Source organism: Rhopilema esculentum, chromosome 7 (assembly GCF_057945365.1).
Source record: "Rhopilema esculentum isolate cy_ngs chromosome 7, ASM5794536v1, whole genome shotgun sequence".
NCBI lineage: Eukaryota > Metazoa > Cnidaria > Scyphozoa > Rhizostomeae > Rhizostomatidae > Rhopilema > Rhopilema esculentum.
In genome coordinates, this window is record NC_142821.1 from 3,216,679 (window position 1) to 3,229,585 (window position 12,907).

Below are 12,907 nucleotides of genomic sequence, written 5' to 3' on the forward strand. Positions count from 1 at the left end.
TAGGAAAACTTTGAAATGTATCGGAAATTCACCGGAAAATTCAGCAGTTTTAGTGCATATTCAAAAAATTAAAAAAAAGATTTACAGATTTACAGAATTTCAGTATAACTAAACGAAAAGTATAACTAAAGAATTCCTCTGTTAATGTCAACTTAATTTGTCTAATAGGTTGATGTGAGACGTGCACATTAGTTAGTTTATGTCTGTAAGAAGTAATTCTACAGAGAGAACTATTTACATAACGAAAGGAACTGATAAATGCATCTCAGACGAAATAAATTTTCAACTGATGCCAACTGACGCAAAGTGTTGCCAACAGATGACAGTGCTTAAAAAGGGTGACATTAGACAATACAGGTAGAAAGCCTGGAGAAGCTAAGAAATATCAGGCAAGGTTCAACGCCTTTATATATATGAAATTACACCATTTTGTTACAGGTTTGTTGAATCGAAACGAAAGACAGCTAAATGTGCTGTGGATCCCAAACTAAGGGAGGTAGAATTTGAAATAGGACATCGTAATACGTCCAACTTCCCTTTCATTCTTTTTAAAAGAAGCGTCTTTCCCTTAAGTCCTTCAATCAGAGAAAATTGGTCAAATCCGCAATAAAACAGAACATTTTTGGCACTCAAATTGGTTGCTTGTGTCTAGCTAACAGTTTACCGCATGCGTTAGCCATCAAAATCTGTCCAGATCCACGTGTTTAAACTAAACACAGCTCTCGCAGGAGTCATGTAGGACACATGACATTGAAGAGATAAATCGCCTACCTTGCAGTTGGTAACAAAGTGTCTCTCCTTTAAAAGCTAAGTATCGAAAAAGCCATACATTTTTTATAAATAGTGTTTGTTTTGACGATTGATCTAAAGGCATTATGCCGCGTTTCGAAAGACTACAAAAATTGGCATAAAAAATTCTGCTGAAGAGGGCTAACAATAGGATCATTTCAGAAGGATAGAAGACACGACTGAAAAACACAGCTGGTATTCACAGTCCACAAATCGAGGTCATTTACTGTGTATTGTACAGTTGGTTGATTTTACAGCGCCAACACGAGGTCTGCCAATTGCATTTGCTACCTGATATTTTGTAGGCAGATGATAAACAATGTACTTTGTTATCTTCCAAACATGACTTGACTCGTTTTGAGAAAAATATTCAAATAAAACATATCTCTAGTTAACCATAAAGGGCTTTTGATTTGATGCACAAATTTGTAGCCAAATTGAAGGCTGGTGTACTAATTTCGCTGTTAATATGCTTTGCGTTATCTAGTGAAAGCCTCGTTGAATGCACAATTTTACAGGGCAATGAACAACAGGATTATCACTGACAAAGAAACAAAAAGCAAGCTTTGCACTAAAATTTACAGCGAGTAAACTTTATGGATCAAGTACCCAGTGTAATCTGCATTAAAATTCTATCTATTTTGGAAATGCAAGTTTTTGAAATCAAAGACAAAAGACGAAAGAAGTATAACATTCCTTTTACAATATGCCAAAAATTCCTTACATGGTCACAAATACTAAATATTCTACCTAGCTTTGGTAACCTTTAAAACCTGAATGAATATGGAAACATAATTGAAATGAAACTTCAAAACATATGGAAATAAAAATTTGAAGTGATGTTAAGGTGATGTAAAATGACGTCAAGACTAGGGAAGAAATCTAACAATGAAAAGGGGTTGTCAAAGATGCAACAAATATAACGTAGATAAAAAGGGGTGAGAAAATATTTCGCTTTTCAAATGGAATCTAATACCCAAAAATGACATCAGGCATCAGAAAAACTATTAAAGCAGTGTTTGAGCTCCAAATTAAGTCACGCATATACTTCGATATATATAAAAAGAATTTTTTTATTTGTTCAGATATTCAAAAAAGCATCCACAATGATGTGATTACAACGTCTACTTGATTGCGTGCAATATGAATATCATTCACAAAAGTAAACTGATGAACTTTGCTCAGATATTATAAAAAGGCTAAGCTAGTCCAATCCTTTATTGAAAAAGTATACCTGATGCTATCCGCCAAGTCCATCTTAATTTTTCAATCATCAATATAGAGAGACGACAGTTGGAGCCATGGGCGATAGAAGAGAATGAATGGAAGATGGGAGTTCCAAATAAAGTCTGGGAGTGGTTGCAAGACTTGCAACTGAGGTCCCGTTTACACTGCTACGGAGCACTTTTTGAACCGTATCAAAATTCAAAAGTAATACTGAACGGCCTTCCGTTTACACCACTCCAACTATTCGTAGCAAAACTGATACGGTTAACCGTATCACTTTTGAGTCTTTTAACAAGTGATCCGGACTTGTGAAAACCCAGTGTAAACGGGGCATGAGAAAAGAATGGAAATGAAATGTTCAAATATCTTGTGAGGAGAGAAGGGTGTATAGGTTCATCAAGAAAACGCTTGATTTATTTGTGAGGATATTTAACATCGTGTTTTCCTTTTCAATGGATAATGCCTGGAAAGCTGAAAAGAGGGGTGCGATTGGGTGCAAACTAATCTAACCAAAGCGTTTGTTCACAGACTAACAAGACTGTAAAAACAAGTTAAAAATCTATAATGCTTTGGTTCCTTTGTATTTCTTTCTAGGTTCCAAAAGATGTGTCATTATTACATATGTTAGAAAATCTTCATAAAAAGATGCAAAGCATATGTTTATTGGAACTGTACTTAGACCGTTAAAACCAAGTTACCATACGAAAATGATTTCCTGCTGTGAAAGCATTCAGCAAAACAGATCTACAGCTGAAACGCTTTATAATAAAAAATGGGCTTCATTATTTGTATTTCATTTTTAAAACAATACCCATGGAATATAGGTAACATCACAAATAGTTGCAAGTGCAGTTACACCCCACGACCAGAGTCCTGGAAACATTACGGTTCCACGGCTGTGGGCCAGAGGAAACTTATCCAGCGATGCAGTAGCTTTGAAGCAGGCCAATGCATAACTTGAAAAGATGTTTATAAATGTCAGGAATTTACCGTTGTGGTTTTACTTTTTTTCCTGATAGCCTTAAGTCTATAGATGATTCTACTTTAATTCAATTTCTAAGAGACTTTACAAAAGTACAAGGAAATTTTTTGAAGGTGAATTTCATCCGGAGAAGGGCAAATTTCATCTGGAGCATAGCGAATTTCGTCCGGAGGAAGGCAAATTTCGTCCGGAGGAAGGTAAATTTCGTCCGGAGGTAGGTTGTGGGGTCTTTAGAACTCTGTCCATGAAAAGTGACATTGTTCTGCCATTATCTACCTTATTATGAATCCGCGGCTTTGAAGGAATGCCTGTGTTTCTAGAGTTAATTTGGAACCTTGCAGCATAGAATAAAGGAGATGTAGTCTAAATTCAGTGCTAAACCTCATCTATATTTTAGGCGTTCTACTTAAATGCCAAAAGCAAGATTTAAAAAAATAAAATAACAAGATGAACTTTCGAGCTTACCTTTTTACCATCCACCATGTGGTTAGCTTTTTTGACAACTTTATCAACAGAACTTGAATTTAAAAACGTCACAAAGCCAAAACCCCTGAAAAAGAAGAATTTGAACGTTAAGTGAATTTTTTTTGGCACGGGCTAAGAAAAAGAGCATCATTGTCTCCAAATATGCAAAATCAGTTAGATGTAAAAATAATTGGCTGAAATATGGTCACAGGAGAACATTCTCTTTCTCTGTCAAATCATTGAGATTTGGTCTCGATGCAAAACTTTATGAACTAAACCAAAATAACAGGAATCCGTTAGCAAACTTCAAATTTTCATTGGCAATATATCACCCACATTTTCAGTTTCTTATCTGATGTTTAATATACTTTTGCCGTATTTGAAGTACGTATTTAATAGTGATATTTCAGGGGATATAATGAAAAGTAAAAAATTTAAAAAATTTCTATGATGTCACACGGAAAGTGCTACTATAGTAGCCTTGAATGTAGTGTTTGCTGGTGGCTTTGCTGCGAAAATGTGAGAAAATCCAGCGGGTAAATTCGCTTCATTGTTTAACTGCGTCCAGACACTTTTGTTCATTAGCATTACATTAACGAGAAATCGAAGCACCAGCAGTACTAAACACGATGCTGAACGCTTTGATATGAAGATCAAAGTGCACAATGATTGTTATGTCTTGGAAGTTGTGCTTTCAATAGTGAATAAAGTCGTATTAGCACTGAAATAACAATGAAAGGATTTCGAAAGACTCTGCAGGTAGTCGATTGCTAAATCCCAAAATAAAAAGATCAGAGCAACATTGTATGCAAGGGCACCTGTTATTTCTTCAATACCTGTTCTTAGTTTATACTATTCATCTGCCAAAAAAAAGCTTGACGACTCACAATAGATGACCTACACCAGTAGATTACCACCCATTTCTCAAATACCTTAAGGCTAATACCGAAATTTGCAATGTGAAAGAACAAATAATGATAATTTCAAATAGGATTTCAATTATGATTATGATTATGAAAGAAAAATATGTTTTTCGAATTAAGGGAAATGTCAGGCTGCCTGAAAATAAAACGTTGACTCTCCTTTCTGCTACATATTCAAGAAAGCCCTTTCCTTCCTGATTTGGATAGGTTATGAGAACAAAAACTTCCTTTTGGCTATTACTTATATAGCGAATAGAAATGTTGCGAATAGAAAGCCACTAATACACATGTGCAATCTTTGATATGGACTACCTGTGGATGTAAAGATGCATCTTGATAAAATTTTGCGATTTTGCAAAATAATTTACAGAAGCAAAGCCTGGCAAAGGCAGCATTAAATATTAACGGCAACAGGTAAATGTACTATGCTGATATGAAAAACATCTTCAATTTTAACGGATTTGTTGCGAGGCAATTAAGTTTTATTAAACAGTTCTGGAATCACGCTTCCATCCAGTCTGTTACAATCAGCTGTTGACAATGGCGACTGCAGGCATCGTCGCATTGATTATTTTGAAATTTAAAATGCAAAAACGGTATCAAGTGACACTTTCACATCACACTTTCGCGAATCTGTGCCAGAAAAACCATCTTTGACGAAACAATAATCGTATGATGCACTGAGGGAAGCTCACAAAAGCATGTTACATCAGTTCTCTGGCACAGATTCTTGCCATGTTTCCATGTAAAAATACAAACGCAACCCACGACACACTTGGCAATTGTGAGAAAGTCTCACTTCAGTATGAACTCAACTATCGCGGTAAATTGTAGTGATTTCTTTGATTTACGGCTGGGACCAATTTGCATGAGGTGGGCTGGCCCCTTTAAGTTGGCTAGCAGGCCTACTTAAGACCCGTGCCTTGTATACATTTCTTTGTAATTCTGTAACTGAGTTTCAATAAAGAGTTGGCCAGACCACTAGGGTGAGATCCACGAGAAAGACACCTGGGATTCACTCCAGGTGGGAAGAGAATTATCCATGCAAATATGATCAGATGGGCTGGCCCATTCAAGTGGGTTGAATGATTATCGGGTGCTTGTGTAAAATAATTCACATCTTCGTATAGACAATGGCTTAGAAAAACACTTTTTCAAAATAAACGCCCAAAACTAAGACAATGAGAGCACAAACGGTGCAAAGCGTCATACTTTAAGAATTTGACAGACATTGCCCCCCATGTCGAGCTTCTACGTTTGTAAGCTTTCAGTAGAGAAAGGGCTTCTTAAGCAGGCTGCAAAGAAATACTCACTTTTAATATAGCGAATGGAGTGATGGATGTCTCCGAGAATGACCTCCTCTCTGACGGACAGATTTACCTTTCCTCAGTTAAGCGCTTGCTCTTGTTTTGCAAAATAATGAATCACAGTTTGTCATAGAATTACATTTGCAGAAGGCTTGCAGAAAATTTAAAATCTTTTTACGTATCCACCTGTTGCACAGCCTCTGAAGATTAAGCACGCCAAAGACTTATCTAGAGAAAATGTAAATGAAAAAGGCAATCTACACCTCCGGTTAGGCCTTTTGATAAGGAAATAACAATGAAAGCCCGGCCATGACAGGCCCTCCCCCATTAAATCCTTTGAATTGAGCAATTTTGTCGTCTTTCATCGACTTATCTGTATTTCCTATCTGCTACAGTCTTTGACTTGCGGAAAAATTAGCGAAATTAAAAGTTGATTGAAAATTAATCGAAATATTACATAAAGGCTTAGAGTTAATCCAGTGATGTTTCTGCTGAAAGCGATTTAATTTGTGGTTGGACTATGTTCACTGGGCAAGAGGAAAGAGCATTGTTAAGGGGGTAATCCACGTCCACGAAAGTCGAAAAGTCGAAAGCAAGTAGCTGTATGTAGCAAATTGACGGTCCTGTAATGTTGTGATTTATGCACATATTAATTTAGCATTGCATAGATTAGAATAATTAGCTAATTAGAGAACCATGCTGTAAGAATGCACGCTTGGGTATATGTTCTGTTATGTTCCTATTAAACGTACGTTTTCTTGTGTACTACCTGCTACAAAGGACATAATAAATGGCGACGAGGATTTAAACATAAATTTTTCAACATAAATTTGCAAATTCTGATCGATTTGATTTCAATCAAGATTCTTATGTTGATGATGATGATGATGATGATGATGATGATGATGATGATGATGATGATGATGATGATGATGATGATGATGATGACAGCAAGCTTAATGATAATCATGATGAAGAAATGAATTTTGAACATCGATATCCGCGTAAAAAATAGAAAGCAAGTGAAAAGATATGGACCAAATATGTATGATCGTTAGATTTTGTTTGATTGAATTGTAGTATTTGTGAACATTAATTTTATGCTGCTGATATTTTTGTAGTCATTTAAATTTCGACAACTGGACTTTGAATTCAAGCTAGGGGGAGATGTAATGTTGTGATTTATGCACATATTAATTTACCATGACATAAATTAGAATAATTAGCTAATTAGAGAACCATGCTGAAAGAATGCACGCTTGGATATATGTTCTGTTATGTTCCTACTAAACGTATGTTTTCTTGTGTACTACCTGCGACGCAGAACATAATAGGTCCAACAAAAGAGAATCAGTAAAAGCTTGCTATAAAAATATTTTAAGATCTTGGTGATGTTTACTACTGTTTGGGACAACTGTTGGTTTTTTGCTTGGTACCACAAGTCGTCAAGGAAAAGAAATGTTGGTAGGTCACTTGCAAGGCCATTTGAGGTTGTTGCGGCTGTCTGCAGGAACGATGTGACCTGTGGAAGATTGCATTTACAAAGCCCTCTATGTTTACTTATTTATATACCGATTTGATATGGTTTTAATCGTTGAGTTATGTCCAGCAGAGGGGCTTGCTCTCATTAAAAACGGCACAAGGTAAAGGTCAGGGCAGAGTCCAGAAAACAGTACGGTCACACGGTCATTGACCGGAGGAAGGTTTGAGAAACAATAGAAATTTGGAGGAAGGTTTTGGCAAAATAGAATTTTAAAAAACAGTTGAGACGACTTATTTTGCACTTGTTTTTTCGTTGCGCTTTCAAACACTTGTTGAATCTGTCACAGAGTCGAATGGTGGAACGAATAGACGCAAAAATATTCCGCCACGCCCTTTTACGGCAAGTAAATACATCATACATCTGAAAAGAGAATTTTTCAATCTATTTTATATCGTGATTCCATCGATTTAATTTTGGACATTTAAAAAGAAATATTATCATTGAGATTTAATGTTATTCTAGCAAAGTTTAATCGTATGCAATAGTGACCATCGACCCAACACATAATTTTGTCTCGATTTATAGCGTCTGTCGCCCCTTATGCCCTAGCCACTCTCGAGCCATGCCCTGTCCTAGATGATTGCTTGAAAAACTGGAGGAAGGTTTTGACGAGGAAAAATTTGGTGGAGGAAGGTTGAGGACATTTCTGGACTCTGGGCCAGGGGAAAAGGTGTTTTCTAAAAGAACCAAAGAGACCTTTCTTAACAAAACAGCTGGAAAGGCAACCCCCCGCCCAAGGTGATGCGGAGATGTCGTGGAGGACGAGAATACTTACAACTTGAAATCGTTTTAATTTGTTTGGATTCTTAAAAAGTATATTGGGAATTCGCTGAATATATGTAGATATGTAAAAAGGGTAGTTTAGGTGCTGTTCGTTTCTCATACATCAGAACTTAGGACAACACACGGGTCTAACACAAAATTATAAGATTGGCCTAAACAGAAACAATAACGGTTAAGGAACAAAGCGAACAATCAGATGGTCAAAAACTGTCCAAAGAAAAGAAAAACCGAAAGCACTACTGAAAAGGAAAAGTTCTAGCTGATAATCAAGCATATAACTACTAATGCCTTTTCAAAGGACAAAGAGTCCTCGATACAAAAGTTGATGATAATAGGTGATTGGAAACTGAAACTCACTCAGACCAGTTGTTCACATGTTTCATTTTCGTATTGGAAATGGCATGTGGCAATACAAAGTATAACCGCTGGTTGATTCCTGCTTTGAATTAGGCTTCATTTACAGCAAGACAGATTAACACTCATCTTTTTTAAATGCGAGGCATAAGAATAATGGTTATGGTAAGATCAAAAGAAAGAACCAACAGATTGCTTTGAAATGTTTCTCTGTCCTTCAAACCTACTTTATAATTATAATACTTGGTAAAAACAATAACAGCCAACAGTTCATGTTTCGAATGCTTAGCTCAAAACTTCACACAGTATAGTAACAGGGCAGTGGCATGCTCCGACAGGACATGAATGGGGAATTAAAGCGTCCCTTCCCTCCACTAGCTTACAGATCCAGCCTGACCCGACTGGTACCACCTGGCAGGGTTCCCTGGCTCAGGGCTACGAGCAATGGCCAACGGCTAACTCGGCGGGAAACCGGCAAGGAGGGTGGATGGACTCCAGGGGTCAACGGCTTCGGGCAGAAGAACTCCTGGAAAGGGGGATGGTGTCTCTTTAAAAACACTGTAGAGGTGGTTATGGGGGCACATCTCTACTATTAGCCCCTTAGTTTTATCTATGACCATGACAACAAACAAAAACTCAGGTTTTGGGATAGTTGGAGGGTCATGGTAACTAACCTTCTGATAGAAGATGATACCTGATGATGATGATAGTAACCCAGCAACAACCTCAATTTAGAACACAAAGTGATTTTAGGGACGTAAGAACAGGGGCACGAGGGACACTACGCCACAAAAGATTTTGCAAGTGCCATTTCAGTAGGAGTAAGTACCCCTTTTAGGTTCAATTTTACTACCACGGTGCTTCATTTTGCCAAAATGTCTTAGTGATTGTTCACCGTAATAAAAGCCCTCCAAAAGGCCTTTTCCAGTCGTGTTTTAAGTTTCTTTTACATCCCTGCTTTTGATGATTATCCAATGGGCGACAAAGGTACTACCTGGAATTTTAAATAGAGTTGTGGCTGACAGCCTTGAACCCATATATAGAGGTGTAATGAGAGACATCTTAACCACTAACTAATGCTTTTTGCTATTTATAGCCAATATGGGCATTAATAGGTTGAGCTAGAGCTCTTTCTAGAAATGTTCTTTCCACAACTGTTGTAATCCTCAAGTCAAAGCATTTCAAAATGGTTCAATTCCGACAGGACAAACCGAGTAATTGCTCACCAAAAATTCAAAACGTTACATTACTACAAAACATCTCAAAGTCTAATGAATCCATTTTTGCATTTAGACGTTTAGAAAAACCTTTCTAAAACTTAACAATCACCTAACTAAAAACTGTGCCCCAAAACATGCCTCATCCAAGCGAATGTCAAAAGGGATGGGAAACATGTATATGGTACTGCAAATCTAACACACTACTTCATTATTGCGCCAAAGGATACAAATTTGCGATCCCTTTTAAGTTCAAAGAACCAGATAAAATTGCATGCAAAATGATACCCATTTCGTAAAATTGCAAATTCTTTGATCAGGGGATATTCAATTTTGCAGGGATATCAAAGTATAAGGCAGTGGATTTCAAGAAATTACTTCTTCTCTCGAAACTTGTCTTATTTCTACATAGATAGTGACTGGGAGTGTTACCACTAATAGAAAAGAGTAAACATTATCACAAAAAAGTAAAAGAAAATCAACTTATAAACCAACGTATAAACAAAAGTACAAAATATAAGAAAACCAACCGTAATGGTCGTTGTTCGGTCACAAATATGTTCGTTATTCCGTCACTAATACGTTGCGCCTATAAGCGGGGTAATAGGGTAAAGAGCTCATTTAAGCGTCTTTTCTTCAGAATCCTTTTTAAAAAATTTACTCTAAAGAAGAGTTTAGATCGGGGTCTCTAAAAAACAGCAATTTCCTTTTCTAGATTAGCCTTCTGCCAAAAAGACACCATTTGAACCTAACTGATTGTTCACAGTTTTTAATCGTTGAAATTTCCTTGCAGGGTAATTAAAAAATCATATATGTACATAAGAATTATTAATGAAACTTTTGGCATGATTGCATACTGCCACACCTCTATAGCAGTCGATAATATTCAAAAATAATACGTGGCATGGGATACTACAAAGAGGTGGTTTCAAAGTTCAAGTCAACCTCCAGCCTTCCTGTTTGCATTCGAAGAAAATTGTGAGACGCTTTTCGTAACGTACTTAAATGATAAATGAAGGAAAAAGAATGAATTTTGATAAAGTGTTGCGTACTCTGACATTCAAACGGAAACCCGCCTATTTGAATTGAAATTGAAACTGGAAGACATTATATTTACCAAAGATAGGTGTGACTGATAAGGGTAAAAAATATCTATTCTAATGGACCAACCTCATATCATTCAATAAAAGTAACTTTTATCGCAGATAAGAATCAATAAAGCAAGTTTGATTTCTCGATGATTTTTTGTGATTCATATGAGCGTGTAACACGTGCTTACAATCGTGGAAGGTTGGATGAACTTAAAGCAAAAGATTCCTATTTATGATGCAAAGATTACGTTCAAAGATTTCTAGAGGCACATACAGTATGTAGCCAGCGAAAACGTAATTATGATTTTCTTCAGTGAAATAACATATTTCATAAAACTCCATATAAACTAGATTTCACTAGTTATATTATCTTTCATAAAATTATTTTCAAAAACGTTGGAAGTTCTAATGTTTATTTACCTGCAAATTAGTTACTCGTCTTGATACAAAAGAAAAATGAGGGTGTCAACGGGCAAATCGATAAAACCAACCATAAAAAGACGAAAAAACTAGAAATTCATTTATGTTTAGCGAAATACCAACCAAGCATACACCTAAGAAAAACAAAATGATCTGTTTTTATTCATAACTTTGACTGTGAGTACATTTGGGAACAATTTGAGCAGAAAATGACTTAATCACAGTGACTTAATCACAGTGAAGTACATGTACAAACATTGTGATACAAAAAGCCTGGCTTTCAAATAAAATCCCCCTTTGCCTTTTGCTAACAATTCCGACATATTGTCTGGCTGCCCGTAAATATAATTCAAATTCTTCTACTGCACATTCAAATTTATGAAATGAAACGAGAAACGTTTTGCGTCCCCGTTTACCACACCTCTTTTTACTTTCAATTTAAAGATCTTCTCAAGATGGTGACACTAAATACAGTACTAAAAAGTTAATATTGCTGTGTCTTTGTTAAATGCAAATTATTCAGTTAAATAATTCTAACATCATTTAGCTGTCTCAAGACCAGTCACAAATCTAAAGAGAAACAAAACGGGGAGAAAAGAGAAAATGACTGGATTCAGCTAAATGATGTTAGAATTTGACCCCGTTGTTGAAGCGGCCACCCCTTTTGTCAGGGAACCAATGGTGCAGACCCTGACGGCAAACGGGCTTGAAGTCCGTAATGATTGAAGTGACATAAATGGAACTCAGTGATCAAAAATATGGAAAAAGGATCCAACAGTACACTGTCTGTATCATAATGAAAACAAATTCACACTTAAATTTTTCATCAAACATTAAGGACATGTGAAAGAATGAAAACAAACTTGTTTGGGAATATTTCAACCGACTAGAAGAAGATATATGAAAGGAATATAAGTTGGGGACAGGTGTGAGCCTGTTTGGCGTGAGAAAAAAGGTAATTCTGTAAACTGTGTGTGCAAAGCAACTTCAAAATCCAAAAAATTCAGGATGTTCTTCTAAAATGCAAGCTTTCACTTGAAAAAACTCAGCTACCATGTGCAAATTAGAAAAATCTTCAGAAGTGGCCATCTTTCATTTGGTTGCCTTGTTTTGAGAAGCATAAAACACATTCTTAGGTGGAGATATACCTCCCTATCTTGAGCTTTCAAACCATACAAGCGTCCTGAATTTGAAGTTAAAGGGCAAACGTTGATGTATGGCATTTTTGACGGATGTGTTTTCTAAAAACCTGGGCAAAATTGGCAAGAAATTAGGCTGAACTCTTTTATTATAAGAATACTATAAATTTTTTCAGCCTCAATATTCTTCAGAAATTTTTGTTTTGAGCTTGAATAAATTCTTTTTAGATCTGATATAGTTCAAGGGGAACATCACCAACTCTTGAATAACAACCACGCTTTCTGAATAACGTTGTAATTCAGTTCTGCGATTCCCTATATGTATACCGCAAAAAGGCAACTGCTGAAAAGTGAGACACAGACATGCGAGCTGAGGCTGAGCAATATTCTCAAAAATTGGATGATTCTGAGCCTGAAAAACCTTATTAAAAATATTCTTATAATTAGAGTATAAAAAGATCAAGAATCAAATTGACTGAAAATGCGACAGACATAGAGCTTACAAGTGATCAAAGAAGAGGGGGCGCAAAACTAGGTTTAATGAGACGCACACACTCCAACCGTTAGAAGCACTGCCTGGCATGAAGATAAATGATAGTGCGGGACTAGGGTGTATTACGCTTGTACACCTAGTACAATATCAACTTTTTGACAGTCCACTGGTGAA

General features: G+C 36.4%; 1 protein-coding gene across 13 annotated transcripts in view; it reads right to left on the minus strand.

Annotated features, from left to right (window-relative positions):
- LOC135683393 (RNA-binding protein Musashi homolog 1) overlaps positions 1-12,907 on the minus strand; it is a 105,335-nt gene that overhangs the window by 58,374 nt on the left and 34,054 nt on the right. For all 13 annotated transcript variants that reach the window (XM_089109310.1, XM_065198635.2, XM_089109309.1 and 10 more), the window contains one exon: positions 3,464-3,548. In XM_089109310.1, coding sequence (XP_088965436.1) covers positions 3,464-3,548 — 85 coding nt within the window. The remainder of the gene's footprint in view (positions 1-3,463; positions 3,549-12,907) is intronic.